At 37.6% G+C, this 19,985-nt stretch overlaps 1 protein-coding gene across 3 annotated transcripts in view; it reads left to right on the top strand.

Annotated features, from left to right (window-relative positions):
* Positions 1-10,506, top strand: part of NSUN3 (NOP2/Sun RNA methyltransferase 3) — a 64,741-nt gene extending 54,235 nt beyond the window's left edge. For 2 of the 3 annotated variants that reach the window (XM_054479535.2, XM_063661458.1), the window contains one exon: positions 8,666-10,506. In XM_054479535.2, coding sequence (XP_054335510.1) covers positions 8,666-8,945 — 280 coding nt within the window. In that variant the 3' untranslated portion in view covers positions 8,946-10,506. Of the gene's footprint in view, positions 1-5,866; positions 5,998-8,665 lie in introns of all 3 variants that reach the window. The other variant, XR_010125658.1, reaches the window with a different exon arrangement.
* Positions 10,507-19,985: the final 9,479 nt, after the last annotated feature.

Genomic DNA, 19,985 nt, shown 5'->3' with positions numbered 1-19,985 from the left:
CCTGTTCCGTGATACACTGAAAGACAAGCAAAGATTTAGGGAAAGTTGTATACCTGATATCTGCCATATAGTAACAGGTTATCTGGTATACATTCCGTGGCAAGAAGGCCATCTTTCTTTCTCTTTTAGGAGTACTTGGGGTAAAATCATTTTCTACTATATATTTTTTCTTTTTTTCTTACCTTCATTGTGCAGTAGGCCATTGTATTATATGCTATAAAATTAATCAAGATCAACTTTGTTTCCTACAGCAGTGTTGTGAGAGAGAATCTTACCTCATATTTCAAGTAGGGTTTAAACCTCATCAGCACTTTCATAGGAGGCTTCTGAAGGGAATATGTGTGTTTCGGAGAAATGATAGAGGGATTATATGATGTCGCAGTTCTGCCTCCTTTAGAAGTACTTCCTCCAATGAAGAGAAGTTGGTTAATGGGTACAAAAATACAGTTAGATAGAAGGTATAAATTCTAGGATTTGATGGTACAGGAAGGAAATTGTAGTTAACAATAATGTATTGTATATTTCAAAGTAGCTAGAAGAGAAGAATTGTAATGCTCCCAAGATAAAGAAAAGATAAGTGTTTGTGGTGATGGATTTCCTAATTACCCGATTTGATCATTCTGCATTGTAAACATGTATCAAAATAACACATATACCTTCAGATTATCTACAATTATGATATATCAATTTTTTAAAAACTACTTCCCTAGCTTTGCATTATAATTGGGCATTTTATGTTAAAGAATATGTAAAACCCAAGATAATGTTTACTAGTTTCCATTTTAGAGTATTAGGTTAGCGTTCTACTTAATCTGATCAAATAATACTTCTGCTTCTACTGTTGTTAGTCATGACATTTTTCTGACTTCTACTTTTAAGTATGATTAGAAAGTTTACTGTTATCATTAGAATTCAGTGATGAATAATACCAGTCTTAATACAGCTTGGTTCGTATTTCATGCATTATAGTTACTGGTTAGCACAAATATGACATTACTCGGGATCTTGTTAAACCATGATACAGGATCATTCAGGAGCCAAGGGGCCATAGCTCATTTGGAGAGGTTAATAGAGGATACTATACTATTATGCAAAAACGGATGTTGCTTGGCTGGCTGTTTAGTTTTCCTTCCTCTTATTTAAAAAAAAATAATAAATAACTGCATAGCACAGACATTTACACAAGCATAGAGAACCTAACCTGTCTTTTTTTTTCTTCTTCGTTCTCTAATCCTGACTTGCCTTTTTATGTGGTCAGTACCACAGCTTTGCCAAAGTTTATTAGTAGTATTCAAGTCTTTCTAGTTTCTAAATGTTTTGCCACCTCCAGAATTTAAAATTTCTTAGTGGGCTTGTTAAGACCTATTAAGCAATATCTTTCTTTTGTTTTGAGTGAATCATTTTTCTCCCCCAAACAACCCTTCTCACATCCTACATCTAACTGTTGTAAAAATACATATACAATCCTCTGTTTATGATTTGGATGAAACTTGTGATAATAATTTCTTGTTTCTTGTACACTACTTCAAAATGTGTATAAATTGTTATGGAAGCCGATGATTTATCCCAGACATTATTTTAATGGACAGGGCCGTGTATATTTAGGTACTTAGATTTTAGGAGTGTGTTAATTTTTGCTTAGTATATTGTAAAATACGTCTTTTAATTTTGATTGGAAAACAAAGACCAGAAATACTGGTTTTTAAATCATTGAACTTGTCTGATTATAAAGTTGTTGTATGTTCTTGCCTTAACAGAAACTATAGTGTGTAATGATAAATTGTAATTATAGAGATAGTTTTATACTTTCTGCAAAAGCAGTGGGAGGCCACAACATGGTCTGGTTCAGTTCATAAGAAAAATGGCATTTATGGCTCTGGGGGAGGAGGACGGGGAGATGGTTTCAGTATTAAACTGTTCCACCTCAGATCATCAGGCATTAGTTAGATTCCGGAGCTCAGGTAGTAATGCCCGCTCACCCACCGCTCAACTCCTGCTGTGCAGCTGGGTTCCTAATAGGTCACAGACTGGTACTGGTCTGTAGGCCCAGGGATTGGGGTCCCCTGATCTATAGCATAAGATAATTCTCAGAGTAGAAAAATCTTAGCTATAAACCCTAGGAGTGAGTTTTTACAAATTGCCTGCCTTCCTTTATCTTTGAGTACAAATTTCTGATGGTTTTAAAATACGTAATTACTGAAAGCAAAAGGACTAAAATGATATTTAAACAACATGCAGCAGTAGCAAAACAGTAAGACCATTTGACAGGAATCCCTAACATTTGCCTTATGGTTTTGAGATTAACCCAATTTGTTTTAAAAAAGGCTTTGTGTTACCACATACAATTGTCTCATTTAGAAATTAATGTGGGCAGTCAAGTTATACCTACCTAATTTTAGAAAGATAAATTATGAATGTTGAAATGAAAGCTAAGCAGAAGAATCAGCCAACATTGGCAACATTATAGAAATTAATTTAAATTTGCATTAAGCCAGGAACATACTGTTTGTAAATTACGAGGCTTCTATGTACTTTTGTACAGCTTTAATGAGAAAGAATCATACTTACTTGATTAAGCATTGGCTTTGCTAATTGTGGAACTAAGACCAAAATAGTCATTTTAATGGGAGGTTGGAAATATCTGAATTCAAATATTGCCTATATCCACAATAATCTAACATTTTTATTGTGTATTTCTCTATTTTTAATTGTTTAAAAATACATAACATAAAATTTGCTCTCTTAACCATTTTTAAGTGTACAGTGCAATAGTGTTAAGTACATTCACATTGTTGTACTACCAATCTCCAGAACTCTTTTCATCTTTCAGAACTGAAAGTCGATATCCATTAAGCACTAACTCTTCATTCCCTTCACTTCTTAGTCCCTGGCAACCACCATTCTACTTTCTGTCTCTATGAATTTGACTCTTCTAGATACCTCATATAAGTGGAATCATGTGATATTTCTTTTTTGTGACTGGCTTATTTCACTTAGCATAATGTTCTCAGGTTTAACCCATGTTATAGCATCTGTCAGAGTTTTCTTCCTTCTTAATGCTGAATAATATTTCACCATATCTGTGTATCTGTCTACACATTTTGCTTGGCAGTTAATCCACTGGTGGACACTTGGGTGGCTTCTATCTTTTGGCCATTGTGAATAATGCTACTATGAGCACGGGTACGAATATCTCCTTAAGACCCTGCTTTCAATTGTTTTGGGGATATACCCAGAAGTGGAATTGCTGGAGCACATAATAACGTGATTTTTAAGTTTCTGAGGAGCCATCATATTGTTTTCCATAATGGCTATACCATTTTAATAATCTAGCATTTTTAAAGAAAGTCTTGTACCTATTGCTATGGTTAGTAGAAAATGATCCAAAATGAATGTAATTACAACTTTACTTAGCAAGTTGGCCTTTACCTTAGTATGTTGCTGTAAAAACAAAAAAAGAGAAAACAAAAAACGCCATCATTAGATGTGTATTAGTTGTTTCCTATTGCTGCTGTAACAATTTACCACAAATTTAGTGGCTTAAAATAGCACTGATTTGTTACCTTTGCACTTCTGGAGGTCAGAAGCCCAAAATGAGCCCTGTGGGACTAATATCAAGATGCTGGCAGAGATGTGTTCCTCCTGGAGGTGCTAAGGGAAAATCTGTTTGCTTACCTTTTCCAGCCTTCAGAAGCAGCTCACATACCTGGGCTCTTTGCCTTAGGCCAGCAGTCCTGTTAGTTCAACCCAGACTTCCATCGTCACATCTTCACCAACTCTCTCCCTCCCTCTTTCAATGATAAAGGACCTTTGTGATGACATCAGGCCCACTTGGATAATCCAGGGTAGTCTCCCCATTGCAGGATCCTTAATTTAGTCACATCTGCACATAGCCTTTTCTCATGTAAAATGGCTTGCTTACAGGTTCTAGGGATTAGGATGTGGACATCTTTGAGGGGTTTTCATTCTTCCTACCACAGGATATTTTTATCCCTTTAGCAGTTCACATCTCCAGCATCTAGATAGGAGCCTTTTTTGTTTCCGTGGGGAATATTTAGAGGGTAGTGAATAGTGAGGAGAGGAAACATAGAAAAAGTTTTTTTAGAGACTAACAACAAGCACCAAAGTGTGAGAAGACCCTCAGTGGTAGGAACCCCCAAAATATCTCTTTAATCAATAAATGAATACATGAGATGTATAGAAATCCTGGATACCATACAATTTTAGTTGTCTGGAACCCCAGGGAATACCTTTTCTAGGGAGGTTATCCCTTAACAGTCAGAATTTTTAAAAAATACATGTAACTGGCCAGTCATGGTGGCTCACGCCTGTAGTCCCAGCACTTTGGGAGGCCAAGGTGGGCGGATCACCTGAGGTCAGGAGTTTGAGATCAGCCTGGCCAACATGGTGAAACCCCGTCTCTACTAAAAGTACAAAAATTAGCCAGGCGTGGTGGCAGGTGCCTGTAATCCCAGCTACTCAGGAGGTTGAGGCAGGAGAATCGCTTGAACTGGAGAGGTGGAGGTTGCAGTGAACCAGGATCGCACCACTGCACTCCAGCCTTGGCAATAAGAGCAAGACTCATCCCAAAAAAAAAAAAAAAAAAAATTTAAGTGACCTCCATGGCAAAAGCTCTGATATTTATTCTTTTGTCAAATCTCCCCTTTAATTTGTATTACAGAAATAAATCAGATGGGTAAAAAATTAAACTACAAATGAGCTCCTGGTGAAAAGGATTGTTCCCCTGCGACTCTTCCTCTCTTCCTCCAGTCTTACTCCTCAGAGGCAATTACTTCTAATGATTTCGGTTCCTAATTCATTCTTCAGGTCACCCCCAAATCTCTAAATAATACGTTTATTCATTTTCTAAAATTATCAAAAAATTAGACATTAACTACTGCCCTATCACAAGGATTTATGTCACTTACACCACCCTTCCCTCATCACGCTACCCTGCACCCTGCAATTTCACACTGTACTCAGTTTCTCCCTGTCGGCTCTGAAACTTAGTACCATACACTTAGACCTACATTTCTTATTCTATTAGTGGGGGAAAGTTCTCTTAAATACACATCACACCTTTATTGTCTTTTTTTCTTTATTTATCTTTATTCTTTAAAAAAAATAATTAGAGGCAAATGTCTTTTGGCTTCTCTTTTTATAAAATAAGAACACTTACACGCCCACCCTGCCTTCCATTTCTCCCTCCCTTCTACTTCCCAGTATCTTACAGCTGTACTTTCATGTTGTCAAGGTTGATCATACTCTTTCTGAGACCTTAAAATCTATTCTGTAACAATACTAAGATAGGTCTTTGGAGTAATTCTGAACATTGAAGACCCATAAGTGGTGTATATTGTTTAATTCTATAAATATTGTCCACTGCATAGTGGAATAATATGTTAGAATTAAAATTCCTTCTCTCTTGGTTCGATCTCATGAGCAGAATACCACTGAAACATTTTTTCTAGAATCAGATAGATGAGACAAGTTGATCTGTCCCTTTCCCTCCCAATTATGTATACCAAATCTTCAAGTTTTTCTCAGTTTTCAGTCATTTCATCTCTTTTACTTCTCTCCCTTCTCCCTTCCTTCTGGAGAGCTCCCTCTTTTTCCAGACTGCAGTAGTTGCCTTCCAGGCCTCACACGCAGCTCTCACTCTGAGGCTTCACTCCTTTCACTGCTCTTCTATGTTGCATCCACTCTTTTCTGAATTACATTTCTCCTCTTTCTGGCTTTATTTCCTCATTTTGCTAGAATTAAAATTTCGGAGTCATCCGATATCTGCAAGTTTCTGTATTCTTGCTACATATTTATTTTATGAGTTGGCTGCAAATAGAATTCACTTTAAATTTCTTTTTCCTAGGATTTGGAATGTATTTCTCCACTGATACCAGTTTGATTCCTGGGCTCTTAATAGGTGACCTGTTTTTCTCTTTGGAGGCATTAAACACCTTCTCTTTGTTCCTGAAGTTCAAAAATTTAACAATGATGGATGTAAGTGTGGGTGTTTTTTATTCATTATAAAGGTGAAGTTTTGACAGTTTTCATCAAGACCCTCTCCACCCCCTCCTCTTAACTCTGTCATCTCATCTCAGATTACCACCCCTGGCTCACCTTGCTCCAGCCACACTGTCCTCCTCTTTCCTTGAACATGCCTCAAGGTCTTTTCACTGGCTATTCCTTTGGTATGGAATGCTCTTCTCTCAAATATCTGCTTTGCTCACTCCCTTACCTCTCAGAACTTTGTTCAAATGTCACTTTCTGAAATGGCAACCTGTTCTAACTGTCCCATTTAAAATTATCATCCCTCTCATCCAAGCACTCCTAATCCTTTTATCCTGCTTTTATTTTCTTCATAGTTATCTATCACTAAATTGCATACTAAATAAAAAAATGTGCAAACCTGTACATACATGTGTGTATATATGTATATGTGTATATGTATATATGTTTATCTTTGTATATGTGTATGTTCATGTATGTGTGTATATATTTATATTAGTTTGCTAGAGTTGCCATAACAAAATACCACAGACTGTGTGGCTTAAACAATAGAAGTTTATTTTCTATTTTATTATTTTATTTTATTTATTTATTTATTTATTTATTTATTTATTTTTTTTTTGAGATGGAGTCTCACTCTTTCACCCAGGCTAGAGTGAAGTGCCGCGATCTTGGCTCACTGTAACCTCTGCCTCCTGGGTTCAAGTGATTCTCCTACCTCATCATCCCAAGTAGCTGGGATTACAGGCATCCGCCACCGCACCTGGCTGGTTTCACCATGTTGTCCAGGCTGACCTCGAACTCCTGACCTCAGGTGATCCATCTGCCTCGGTCTCCCAAAGTGCTAGGATTATAGGCGTGAGCCACCGCACCTGGCCTAGAAGTTTATTTAATCACAGTTTTGGACGCCAGAAGTTTGAGATGAAGGCATCAGCAAGATTTGTTTCGTCTGAGGCCCTTCTTCACGGCGGGTAGCTGTCTTCTCCCTGTGTCTTCTTTATATGGTCCTCCCCTGTAACTCTGTGACCAAATGTCCTCTTCTTGAAGGATCCCAGTCATATTCCATTAGGGCCCACTTCAATGAACTACTTTTCACTTAATTACTTCTTTATAGACCCTGTCTGTAAATACAGTCACCTTCTCAGGCACTATGGGTTAGGACTTCAACAAAGGAATTTTGCAGGGACATAGTTTAATTCAAAACATATTTAATTTGTTATATTCTATCTCCCCCAGCTAGAATGTAAGCTTCATGAGGTGAAAGATTTTGTTGTTGTTCTATTGAGATATACTTACCACCTAGAACAATGCTAAGCATATAATAGAGGCTCAATAAATAATAATGAATCTCTTATGTTTCTAGTACTCCTATTAATTGGATTTTGAACATATGTAATTGATCCACCTTGTCTCATTTTCAGTTAGTCTGTTACTGTTCTACTTTTTGTGGAGAGATTTCTTCAACCTTAACTTCCAAATACTTCTACAGAATATTCTTTACTTTGGCAACCATATATTTAGTTTCTAAGAACTCTCTTCTTGATCCTTTTTCATGGCATTCTGTTATGGATATTGTATCTTTGCTGATCTGTCTGCATTTAATAGATCATATTTCTCTTTTGTTCCCTGAATTTTCTGTTTCTTCCTGTGTCATTATTGTTTATTTTGTTATTTCTCTTACATATTGCTTAAGCATTTCTGATCCTTAATTATCTAGCAATCCTTGGTTATACATTTTTATTTAATAATGAGACAACAAAAGTACTAGAGGTAGATTTTAAGGACGAGACCTTTTATCTGGTGATATAACTTTCTGAAGAGCTGACTGTTACTCTGGAGGCTCTCTTCATGGTAGAATGCAGAGATCTTTGATTTGGGGTCTAAAACCCATAGTGGCTGCCTTAGAAGTCTTCACAAATTGTTTATTCAATTTTCTTAGATAAAAACCTTCCAACTTTTTACCTGGTTGCCCAAATTGCAATATTGGAAGTATGGAATCAATGACTTCTTATGTATGCTTTCATATGTATGCTTTGTTTTTATTTTTACTCCCATCGATTTAAAGACAAACTCATTATTCTGTTCTTTACCCCGATTTTCCTACTTTTTGAATAACAATCAACCAGTCTAACTTACTCTCTCTGTATTTTCCATGTTGATTGGTCTGATTATCATTTTCCAAGTCTTCAAGTTAGAAAGAAATAGGTGTAAGATCAGAGACTGGGCACAGTGGCTCACGCCTGTAATCCCAACGCTTTGGGAGGCTAAAGCAGGCGATCACTTGAGATCAGGAGTTCAAGACCAGCCTGACCAACTTGGTGAAACCCCGTCTCTACTAAAAATACAAAAATTAGCTGGGCATGGTGGCGGCCGCCTGTAATCCCAGCTACTCGGGAGGCTGAGGCAGGAGAATTACTTGAACCTGGGAGGCAGTCATTGCAGTGAGCCGAGATTGCACCACTGCACTCCAGCCTGGGTGACAAAGTTACACTCTGTCTCAAAAAAAAAAAAAAAAAAAAAAGACTAGAAAACATCCAAAGTAATTGCAGTCTTAAGTCAGAGTAAAGTTAGTTTTAAGTATGTAATCTTTGCTGTCAGACCCCCTGGTTTCTTTTTAATATACTTAACTAATCTTTTGCATTTTTCTGATTGCACACAGGTCTGCAATTAAGGCCTTACGTCCTGGAGGGATACTTGTATACTCTACATGCACGCTTTCCAAGGCAGAAAATCAAGATGTGATCAGTGAAATTTTAAACTCCCACAGTAACATCATGCCTGTGGACATTAAAGGAATAGCAAGGACTTGCTCCCACGACTTCACATTTGCTCCCACTGGCCAGGAATGTGGGCTCTTAGTGATTCCAGATAAGGGCAAAGCCTGGGGCCCAATGTATGTAGCCAAATTGAAGAAATCATGGAGCACAGGAAAATGGTGACATGAATTTGTAAACTGTGTTTATGTGTTATTATATTTATATTTCTGAACTCAGTACATGTTAATATGTAAATAATTACGCAGTAACTTTCTCTGGGTCTGTTTGGAATCCTATTTAGTTAATACTTTAGCATCTTAGAATCTAGGCTTGAGAATTGTTCAGGTGTATTTTTTTCCTAGAAATATATCTGTAACAATGATTTAAGGTGGTGCAGATGGTGTTTGTTCTATATTATAAATCTGCTGTCTTTGCTTGGCATTTTATAGTTAAATTAATCAGAATATGTGGTTTTATGCATAACGTGTTTAGATCTGTATTCTACCTATGATAGTGCTTTGAACCTTCAAAAATTCACATTTTCCAGTGCTCTGACCATTTTCCCCCTTATCAAATATACAGATTTGTTCAAGGTTTTTTTTCCCCCCCACTTTTGTAACTGATTGTCTCAGAACTGATTGGTATTCTGAGACTAACTTTTTAAGCAGCACTATTTCTAGTTCTAGCAAAATAGGTTTTTTGTTTGCGACATTGTTTTCTGTTAAAGACTATCTTATGTTTACTGCAAAGGTCAGTGACTCTGTTGACACCAGCTTTATTTCCCCCACTTTTTTTTGCATTCACAAATACAAATTGAAAGGGTAAATTATATTGAAAGGCCTTTAGGACAGCAGATTCACATGCACATGTTTGACTTTCGACATTCAGCTTATACAATTATGGAGTCTATCCAGCAGGCTATAAAGCAAGTACTTAAGACAAAACCGGAATGATTAATGACTGCAATCACTGAACTATATTTGGAGAGTTTTGTTACCTAATTGCAGTCATAATGAGTACTACAGAATCTGATTATCTTACATTCACAATCTGGAGGGGCTTTTTATTTCACTTTGTTATAAAATGTTCTCTGAGAATATGATGCCACATATTAATGCACAAGAGGGAGATGCCTAATGAGAGTGGACTATGTGATTACCAGAACCTAGTGCCATTTACTAAGTGGCTCTCCATGTTTACATAAATCCTGGGAATACTGTATACATTTCTTTATACATACTTAGGGTTTTAGCTTCAGTTAGCATCACACATTTTCTCCAGAAATTACTTCACTTAGAGTACAAACATATTTTTCCAACTATTAAGAAAAATTATGCAGCACATCTCAAAAGATAGCATCTCTTTGGAAACTAGCCTTTTAAAAAAAAAACAACTTTATCTGATTATAGAAATACAAAATTCTGCTAAAGCTGAATACTTTTGAATAGTTCATTATGTTCTGTGCCTTTAAACTAGAGACTATTTGCTTATTAATATTTTTTGTTTTGCAAGCATATGTAACCGGGTTTATATCATCAGTAAGTCTTAGGAAGAATTTTTTTTTCTGTACCTTCAGTCTGTTAATGATTTCTTTTCCTTTATGTCCAACTGATAAGTTTAAAGTAAAGCTAAAGTCTGGGCACGGTGGCTTACACCTGTAATCCCAGCGCTTTGTCAGGCCGAGGCAGGGGGGATCTCCTGAGGTCAGAAGTTCGAGACTAGCCTGCCCAACATGGTAAAACCCCGGCTATACTAAAAATGCAAAAAAATTAGCCAGGCATGGTGGCTGGCACCAGCAATCCCAGCTACTTAGGAGGCTAAGGCAGGAGAATCACTTGAACCCATGAGGCAGAGGTTGCAGTTAGCCAAGGTCTCGCCATTGCACTCCAGCCTGGGCGACAAGAGTGAAACTCCGTAGCAAAATAATAATAATAATAATAATAATAATTAAATAAAAATAAAGTAATGCTGGAACTTTTGGACCAAATCAAGTATATTGGGTAAATACAGAAGAATAATGATGGTGTAAAAGATGTTTTCTTTTTTAAGTTATCATTATTAGTTTTTTTTAATCTTCAGACACTATAGGTTTTAAAAATAGGTTTCTTTTGTGTAGGTTAATCACAAGAGTAAATCTGCACACTGTACTTTGTTAAATGTCATTATTTTGCCAGTATAATGCGATGAAGCTTAATCTTAATACTTGGTGTACTATTGAATTTACTTTTCTGTGATTACTGAAAAATGCATGCACATGTGTTTGTGTGTATATATATATATAATTTTATTATTAAAAGCAATTGCCCCAAAACCAAAAGTTGACAAGCGGGACCTAATTAAACTGAAGAGCTTCTGCACAGCAAACTAAACTATCAACAGAGTAGCAGACAACTTACAGGATGGGAGAAATATTTGCAAATTATGCATCTGCCAAAGGTCTAATATCCAGAATCTATAAGGAACTTATATCAGCAAGCAAAAAACAAATAACCCTATTAAAAACTGAGCAAAGGACATGAACAGACATTTCTCAAAAGAAGACATTCAAATGGCTAACAAACATATGAAAAAGTGCTCTTCATCACTAATCATCAGAGAAATGCAAATCAAAACCACACTGAGATAATATTTTACACCAGTCAGAATGGCTATTATTAAAAAGTCAATAAAATAAAAAAAATAACAGACGCTGGTGAGGCTGTGGAGAAAAGGAACTGCTTATATACTGTTGGTGGAAATGTAAATTACTTCAGCCTCTATGGAAAGCAGTTTGGAGATTTCTCAAAGAACTTTATAACAGAATTGCCATTTGACCTAGCAATCCCATTAGTGGGTATATACCCACAGGAAAATAAATTGTCCTACAAAAAAAGACATAAATGCTTGTGTGTTCATCACAGTAATATTCACAATATTCACAATAGTAAAGATATGGAAAACACCTAACCACCCATCAACAGTGGATTGAATAAAGGAAATGTGGTACATATACCTCATGTAATATTACACAGTGATAAAAAAGAATGAAATAATGTCTTTTGCAACAACATGGATGCAGCTGGATGCTTTTATCCTAAGCAAATTCAGGAACAGAAAACTAAATATTAATACATATTCTCACTTATAAGTGGGAGCTAAACATCGAGTACACATGGACATAAAGGAACAATAGACACTGGTGACTACTAGAGTGGGGAGAGAAGAAGGGGGATGTAGGCTGAGAAACTACCTATTGGGTACTGCACTCACTACCTGGGTGACGGGATCATCTGTACCCCAAACCTCAGCATCATCCAGTATACCCATGTAACACACCTGTTCATGTATCCCCTGAATCTAAAAAGTTGAAATTATTATTTTTTTAATGAGAAGATAAAAAACCATAATTATAATGAAATAGGTAATATTTATTGAGCATTGAATATTCTATAAATTGTTTATATATGTTGTCTTTTTTTTTTTTTTTTTTTGAGACAGAGTCTTGCTGTGTCCCCCAGGCTGGATGGAGTGCAGTGGCGTGATCTCAGCTCACTGCAACCTCTGCCTCCCGGGTTCAAGCAGTTTTCTGCCTCAGCCTCCCAAGTAACTGAGATCACAGGCACCCGCCACCATGCCTGGCTAATTTTTTTTGTATTTTTGGTAGAGATGGGGTTTCGCCATCTTGGCCAGGTTGGTCTTGAACTCCTGACCTTGTGATCCACCTGCCTCAGCCTCCCAAAGTGCTGGGATTACAGGCGTGAGCCACCACGCCCACTGTATATGTTGTCTTTATTGATGCTTAAAACAAACTCAGGAATAAGTATTATAACCCCCTTTTGTGAATGACAAAACCAAAGCTCAGTTCTGTTTATAGTTTGCCAAGACTACACTGGTAAGTAAAGGGTACAGCCAATGTGTAGACAGACTGTATAGATATATGAAGTGGGGGTGGGGGCCAAGGAGCTATTACTGCTGTTTGGAAATACTTGCCTCTCATAGATCCAGCTTTAACATTTTTCTGACATCCTAGTAATAGCAGACCCTGCACAAAGTGGATATCAGAGTTAATACTGTGAAGAGACAAAATGAGAATAGTTTTACCAGAGATAATGAAATCTTGCATAATGTCTGCATTTTTCCATTGATTGGAGTGCATCCTTAGAAAACTGAATGTAACAAAAACCCAGAACATTTTTGGAAATTGTATGCTCTCTAGCAACTTTGTGTGAATTTTTATACAAACACTGTTTTATGAGTTATATAAAATGTTCTAAAACTAGAAGAAACATGGTCTTGTAACATGTTATTTTCTTAGAGCACTGGTTTCTCAGAACATGTCTTTCTGCATGGCCTCCCCACCCGCATCCCAGGGGAGAACGTGAATGTTCCGAGGGATTTCGGCGTCTGGGGCTTCCACACTCTGGAAGTCGGGTGCAGCTCACAGGCTTTCAGTTTGGCCACAGCTGAACTTACCAGATAAATCCTCCAAACCCATTTCTCCAGAAACCACTTCCTGGCCACGCAATGGGAGTCTCGTTTGACCTTTTTTAACCTTTCCTGGTCAGGTTCCAGGCCAGTCCTGCAAAGCCAGCAAAGTTTCATTTTCATTTAACCCCTTTTTTTCACTTTGTATCAAATGGAATTTAGTTCCTCCCACTGCCCCGAACCCAGCTAGAGTGCAGTGGTGTCATCATGGCTCGCTGCAGCCTCGACTTCCTGGGCTCAAGTTATCTTTTTGCCTCAGCCTCCTAAGTAGCCTGCACTACAGGCCCACGATACCATGCCTGGCTAATTTTTAAATTATTATTATTATTATTATTATTATTATTATTTTATTATTATTATTTTATTGTAGAGATGTGACCTCACCAGGCTGCTTTCAAACCCTTGGCCTCAAGCGATCCTCCCACTTCAGCCTCCCAAAGTATTGGGATTACAGGTGTGAGCCACTGTGCTCGGCCTCATGCATTATTATTTGTAAAAAAGGATGCATGTTTTCCCTCACCTTCTCTTCTGTTTGGCTAATTATAAATCGTTAAACTTAATATTTCATAGTTAAAGGGTAGAGCCACGATCAAAACTAGCTCCAAGGTTCAGACCCTTTTCCCAATACTATGCTGTCTCACAGAGTGTAGGTTATTTGAACCCTCAAGATTATTAACTGACTTTACCCCTATTTTCCATTGTTCAGTTTCCTCCTTTTGTGTAATATCCTATTCCCAGGGGATGAAAGGATTAATCAATACTTGGGAAAAAAACAACCTTTGAACTGTTTCAGGCCATATTGTAAAGAAGTGTGTCTTGTGATTTTGATACCCAGAAATCTCCAGTGGAGGGTATTCTCTGCCTTCCTTTTCTTTGCAGATGCTGAGCTAAAGAATGGAAATTTGGAGCAGACTTGCAGTGTCAATTGTAAAGCAAAGAGTAATTGATATTACTTTCTGTGACGTTGAGTTGCTTTCAAAATAGCTTTATAAAAATTTAGGTTGCTTACCAACACATTAACTTCTCCCTGCCATCCACATGCTGAACAGCCACTACTTTCAGAAATAGACTGAATAAATGTAATGCATTTAGGTGGTTTGTACTGAATTTTTTTAAGCATCAGATATTATCTGTGGTTGGAAATCAAGGTGTCCTGCAGTTCTTTATCTTATTATGTATATTCCTATAACCTTATACTCAGATTTCATATTACTCCCTTAGCAGTATTGTGAAAAATATTCTTTCATGCAATGTGGGTAGGTAGAAAATAATAGCTACCTGCACACCTGGCTATGTGACCAAATAATCACAAATCTAATAGACCCTTATCCAAGAAGCCTTTATGCCTGGGAGATAAGCATCAGATAATCTGCACAGATGAATGCAACTCATCTGGAATACAAAGAGAAAATCAGAACCAATAGCAATAATTTTATTAGATGCCAAAAAGTCCTTTGATGCAATTGAATGAGACTACTTGTATTATGTGTTAGGTAAATTTGGCTTTGGGGACAAATAAAGCAGATAGCACAATTTATTTTCAATCCATTTATATGGTTTAAACCAATGGTTTACAATCTCCCTTTCCCTGCCTTATTGCTGCACTGGGGAGGGAAGTAAGGATGATGCCCCTTTCTGATGTTACTCTTGAGGCTGACATTGAAGCTAGAAAATCACGCAGATCCCATGGATATCTGAAGAATATTCAGATGGAGGTTCACTAGTTAGCTAATATATGCTGATAATCTACTACTTTTGCTGAAAGCTCTAACAGCATCTGTCCTGAAAACATTAAGAGTAATGTCAGAATTTGGAGTGGCTTCAGGCAAAGTCAATGGGAGTGAACCAGAAATACTATCTTGGCAGAATAGTTTCTATTAATGTTTTTGTGTGATATTAAAAATAAAATAAAAATTTTAAAAGAATTGATATGGGATTCTCATTAGGGAATGACTAAACAATAGAGTAAAGAAGACATTTTAAAACTGACCTATAATTCAGTGCTAAGCTTTTTAAAAAATAGGTTATACTAAATCTAAGGAGGAAGAAAGTGTGGTGGAGCTTATGTCTCTGTAAAATTTAATTTGTTAACTCAAAGATTAACTCCATACCTTTCTGAAACTTCACAAATGAAAAAAGTAGTTTCTTTAGTCGTGTGAGGACATATTGTCATGTTGAAACCCAGGGAAAACATGTGCTACCTTAGGAAGAGGATGTTTGCCCCACTGGAAGCTATTTAATGGTATATGTCATGACTCAATTAAGCTTACTATGGCTTGTCAAAAGGAATTTTCCACTGCATATTGCTATGGAATAGCCTATTACACACAAATAGCTATACAACCTCGCAGAACTAAAAATGTATAGTTCATTGAAAAATAAAACACAGAAGCATAGCATCCAGCTCCTTCTTAGTTCTTAAAAGCCAGTGGAAATAGAATTGCAGATATTAACATGAATGGACAAAGTTCAGAGGGATTGGCAATGGCGAAAGGAAAGGAGAGGGACAGAGCTTATATCAGCTTACAATTACTAAGTTACAGAGAGAAAGATTCTTCACATATTTATCCAAACAAAGTGTTAACAACCTTTTCAAAATGGTAAACCTTTCTTCGTTAAGGTATTAACAGTAATTGCTAGGGTGAGGAGCAGCGGGTAGAGAACTCTGGAGAACTTCTGTTGACTTGTGAATTAATGTTACTAGGGAAGGATTACTGTGGGCTCATAGCTTATGGCTGCCAACTCAAAAGGAAGGGAGGTTGTGATGGTGACAACTAGCTCTGATGCCACTGGAAATTGTTTTGTGTGATATTTTTAGCCATTAATAGCCAACATAACTAGTTATACCACATTTTCACATGATATTCATTCCTCTTAAATTGATCATAAAAATTTCAGGGTAACTCCTATATTATAGCAAATGTGTTTATAAACACAGCAGACATACACAAATCAAACAACTACCTATGTTCTTCTTCCTTAAAAGACTGCTTTGTGATAGTAAAGATAATCTCTGTAAATCTTCTATATGGAACTGTACCTCTGCCCATTGATGCATTATTTTCAGCTACCTAGTCAACTTGGCCATATAGAATTAATTCAATAGATTCTTCCATCCAACAGTATTGAGTTGGCAGAAGCAATTTGATATAATTTTAGAAGAGGTGATTTTTGAACCAGGAGAAGTTTAAGTGGTATGTGTGACAGAGCCTAGATTGAGTCAGGCAGGCATGTTTCAAGAGCAAAGGACACTGGTAAGGCATGAAGGGTTCAGGATGCATCACCAGGAAGCACATTACTATCCCCAACAAATTGTAGGTGTTCGTCTATCTGATCACACCTTCTATTAATACATCCACTGAGGACTAGAGTGTCTAGTTCATGTCTTCCCCATCAGAACTTTTGCCACCATCCTGGCTGAATTCATCATGTCTGTGGAAAACCTATCCAATATCCTACCCTCCTGGCTCCTTGATTGCCTCTTCTCCAACAGCTTTTGTCTCCATGTTCTTCATTCAGTAACTCACACTCCTGAGCATTTCCTAGAACCTGGCATTGTCTAGAGTCACACTCTCCAATGGCTCTTTCTGCATTGTTTTATCTGCTCTATTAGACATGGACAGTACCAGCCCTATGTGTCTACTGATCACTTAAAATGTGGTTAGTGTGGCTGGGTGAAATGGCTCACACCTGTAATCCCAACACTTTGGGAGGCTGAGGTGGGCAGATCGTTTGAGCCCAGGAGTTCGGGATCAGCCTGGGCAACATGGCAAAACCCCATCTCTCAAAAAAAAAAAAAAGTGTGTGTGTGTATGTGTGTATATATATGTATATACGTGTATATATATGTATAGATGTATATGTGTGTATATATATATATAAAAAGTGAAAATTAGCTAGGATTGGTGGCACGTGCCTCTAGTCCCAGCTACTTGGGAGGCTGAGCTGGGAGGATTGCCTGAACCTGGGAGGCGGAGGTTGCAGTGAGCTGAGAATGTGCCACCGCAATCCAGTGTGACTGAGGAACAGTTTTTTTGTTTATTTGTTTGAGACAGAGTCTCGCTCTGTTGCCCAGTCTGGAGTGCGGTGGTGAGATCTCAGCTCACTGCAACCTCTGCCTCCTAGGTTCAAGAGATTCTTCTGCCTCAGCCTCCCGAGAAGCTGAGATTACAGGCACCTGCCACCACGCCTGGCTAATTTTTGTATTTTTAGTAGAGACCGGGTTTCACCATGTTGGCCAGGCTGGTCTGGAACGCCTGACCTCAAGTGATCCACGCACCTTGGCCTCCCCAAGTGCTGGGATTACAGGCATGAGCCACAGTGCCCAGCCCTGAAGAAGAATTTTAAAATTTTAGTTAATGTAAATGTAAATAGTCACATGTGGCTCTTGGCTACCATATTGAACAACACAGATATAGAATTTCTCCACCTAAGAATATTTAATCTTAGTACCTCCTGTTCTTCCAGCTTTATTATTCTCTCATTTTTATTAAACTGCAATCCAGTTTTCTTGATACCTGTAGTTTTTAAACCTTAATTCCGTTAAAGACTATCCTTTTCCCTTCTGGTTTCCTTTCTTTATTCATCCTGGACCCTAAGGTTAATGCCTTACAAGTTATAACACAGAGCTCTCATCTCCGTCATTGTCTTACATTCCCATCGCACTTGATATTGAAACTTGCAATTCTGTATCGGTCCGTAGACCATGCCTCTACTGACAGATCCTACATCGCTGAGCATTGTTTGAAAAAGAAGAAAATCATACAGTGGACAGTGCAGATTGATGTCACTACACATTTACACAACTGTGCAGATTTATTTTACCACAAATTCATGCTCACCTAAGTTTTTTTGTTTGTTTGTTTGAGGCGGTGTCTCGCTCTGTCCCCCAGGCTGGAGTGCAGTGGCACCATCTCGGCTCACTGCAAGCTCCGCCTCCCGGGTTCACGCCCTTCTCCTGCCTCAGCCTCCCGAGTAGCTGGGACTACAGGCGCCCGCCACCACGCCTGGCTAATTTTTTGTATTTTTAGTAGAGGCGGGGTTTCACCGTGCTAGCCAGGATGGTCTCGATTTCCTGACATCGTGATCCGCCCGCCTGGGCCTCCCAAAGTGCTGGGATTATAGGCGTGAGCCACCGCGCCCGGCCTCACCTAAGATTTTTATATTGCTCAAAAACTTTGACTATTCCTTGGCCGGCTTTCTTTTCCGTTTTCATTAATGACTTCTCGAAACTTTGAGTATTCTCTACGTCTCTCCCACATAAACCCTCTCCTATTTTCTTTAGATGATGCCCCTGCCTCCTTGTTGCTTGAGAAAATTGTGGCTATCAGAGTGAATGTCCTTGACTCTAACTTTCTTGACTCATACTCCTCTTCTCCTCAGTTTATTTAGAAACACCACCAGCCAGCCGGCCTTCTAAGTTAGAAACTTGGGAGTAATGTTCCATTTTTCTTTCCTCTTCCTCACTCTCACCTCTAGATAATAACCAAGATCTGTCTTTTTTATTATTTTCTCTTAATACCATTGACATTGCCTTAGTTAAGATCACTGAGCTATTGAATTTTCTTCCAAACTCATCTTCTTACCTGCTGCCTCATACCTCACAATCTACACTGTCTATTGCTGCCAAAGTGCTCTTCATACAATAAAATTCCGTCTTGTCATTATTGTGATTAAAATTTGTCAGTGACTCCCACTTAACTACACGATGAAGTCTGAGCCCTTAGCATATTATATACTAGGCCATCTTGCTTTGAAAGCTGGATCTCTCTCTCTCTCTTTTTTTCCTCTCTCTCTCTCTTTCACACACACACAAGTTACATTCTCTTTTACTTTTTTCATAGAAATTTGAGTAATCCTGTTGAGGAAACCCGATTATCACAATGGTTAAAATGTCTCAACTCCAGCTCGTTGGTTAGGATACCCTTTAAGTAATCTGCTAACTCTGCTATGGCACCTGGTGATATTTTTGCAGTGAATGAGATATTTGAAAATACAGTCTTTTTGTTTTCATACTTCTATCTGGTAACAATATATCTGGATTTTAGGCTGCAATACTTAGTTTTTCCACAGTGAATTGAAGAAATAGTCAAACCACTTTCAAAACCTTGTGCATTGAACTGAGAGATGTAAATTAAATAGAGAATCCACTACATTACGGGCATGCTGAAGCATGCATACAGTGGGGGAAAATTTCAAAATGAAATAGGCTCAATAATAAGGTTGGAATGTCAATGGATAAATCCATAATTGTCTTCTGGAGGAAGCTTCAAACCTACAAGGAATATCCAAGGGCAGAACAGCAAATGAAAATATCTTAAAATAGAAAAAGAAGTTGTACTTCACATCAAGGACAGTCAAAAAATAGATTATTGAGGTAGCACAGAAACTATAGAAAAATCTTAATCTTCATAATCTTATCAGTTACCCCAGAGTGTTTTTTTTAATGTGAAAAATTAGTGTGATCTGGAACTACTTCTGCCTTTAACTGAATTTGTAACATTAAATAGGCCTAAAACTTTCTAAACTTTGGCTGCCTAATTTTTTAAGTAAAAATAGGTTATCTCTAAGAAAAGTGAATATACTTTGAGTCACTACTATATTCCAGGCACTTACATGACTGGAGTTTTCTTTGATCGTATCTCTTCTCTTTCTAAAAGTCTTCTGACCTGTAACTGCAGCTGAGGCAAGGGATTAATACTGTACACAAAAGTCAAGGGAGAAAGAAAAAAAATAGTGGAGAACCAAAATAAGTCTAAG

Source organism: Pongo pygmaeus, chromosome 2, assembly GCF_028885625.2.
Source record: "Pongo pygmaeus isolate AG05252 chromosome 2, NHGRI_mPonPyg2-v2.0_pri, whole genome shotgun sequence".
NCBI lineage: Eukaryota > Metazoa > Chordata > Mammalia > Primates > Hominidae > Pongo > Pongo pygmaeus.
This window is presented reverse-complemented; position numbering and strand designations above follow the sequence as displayed.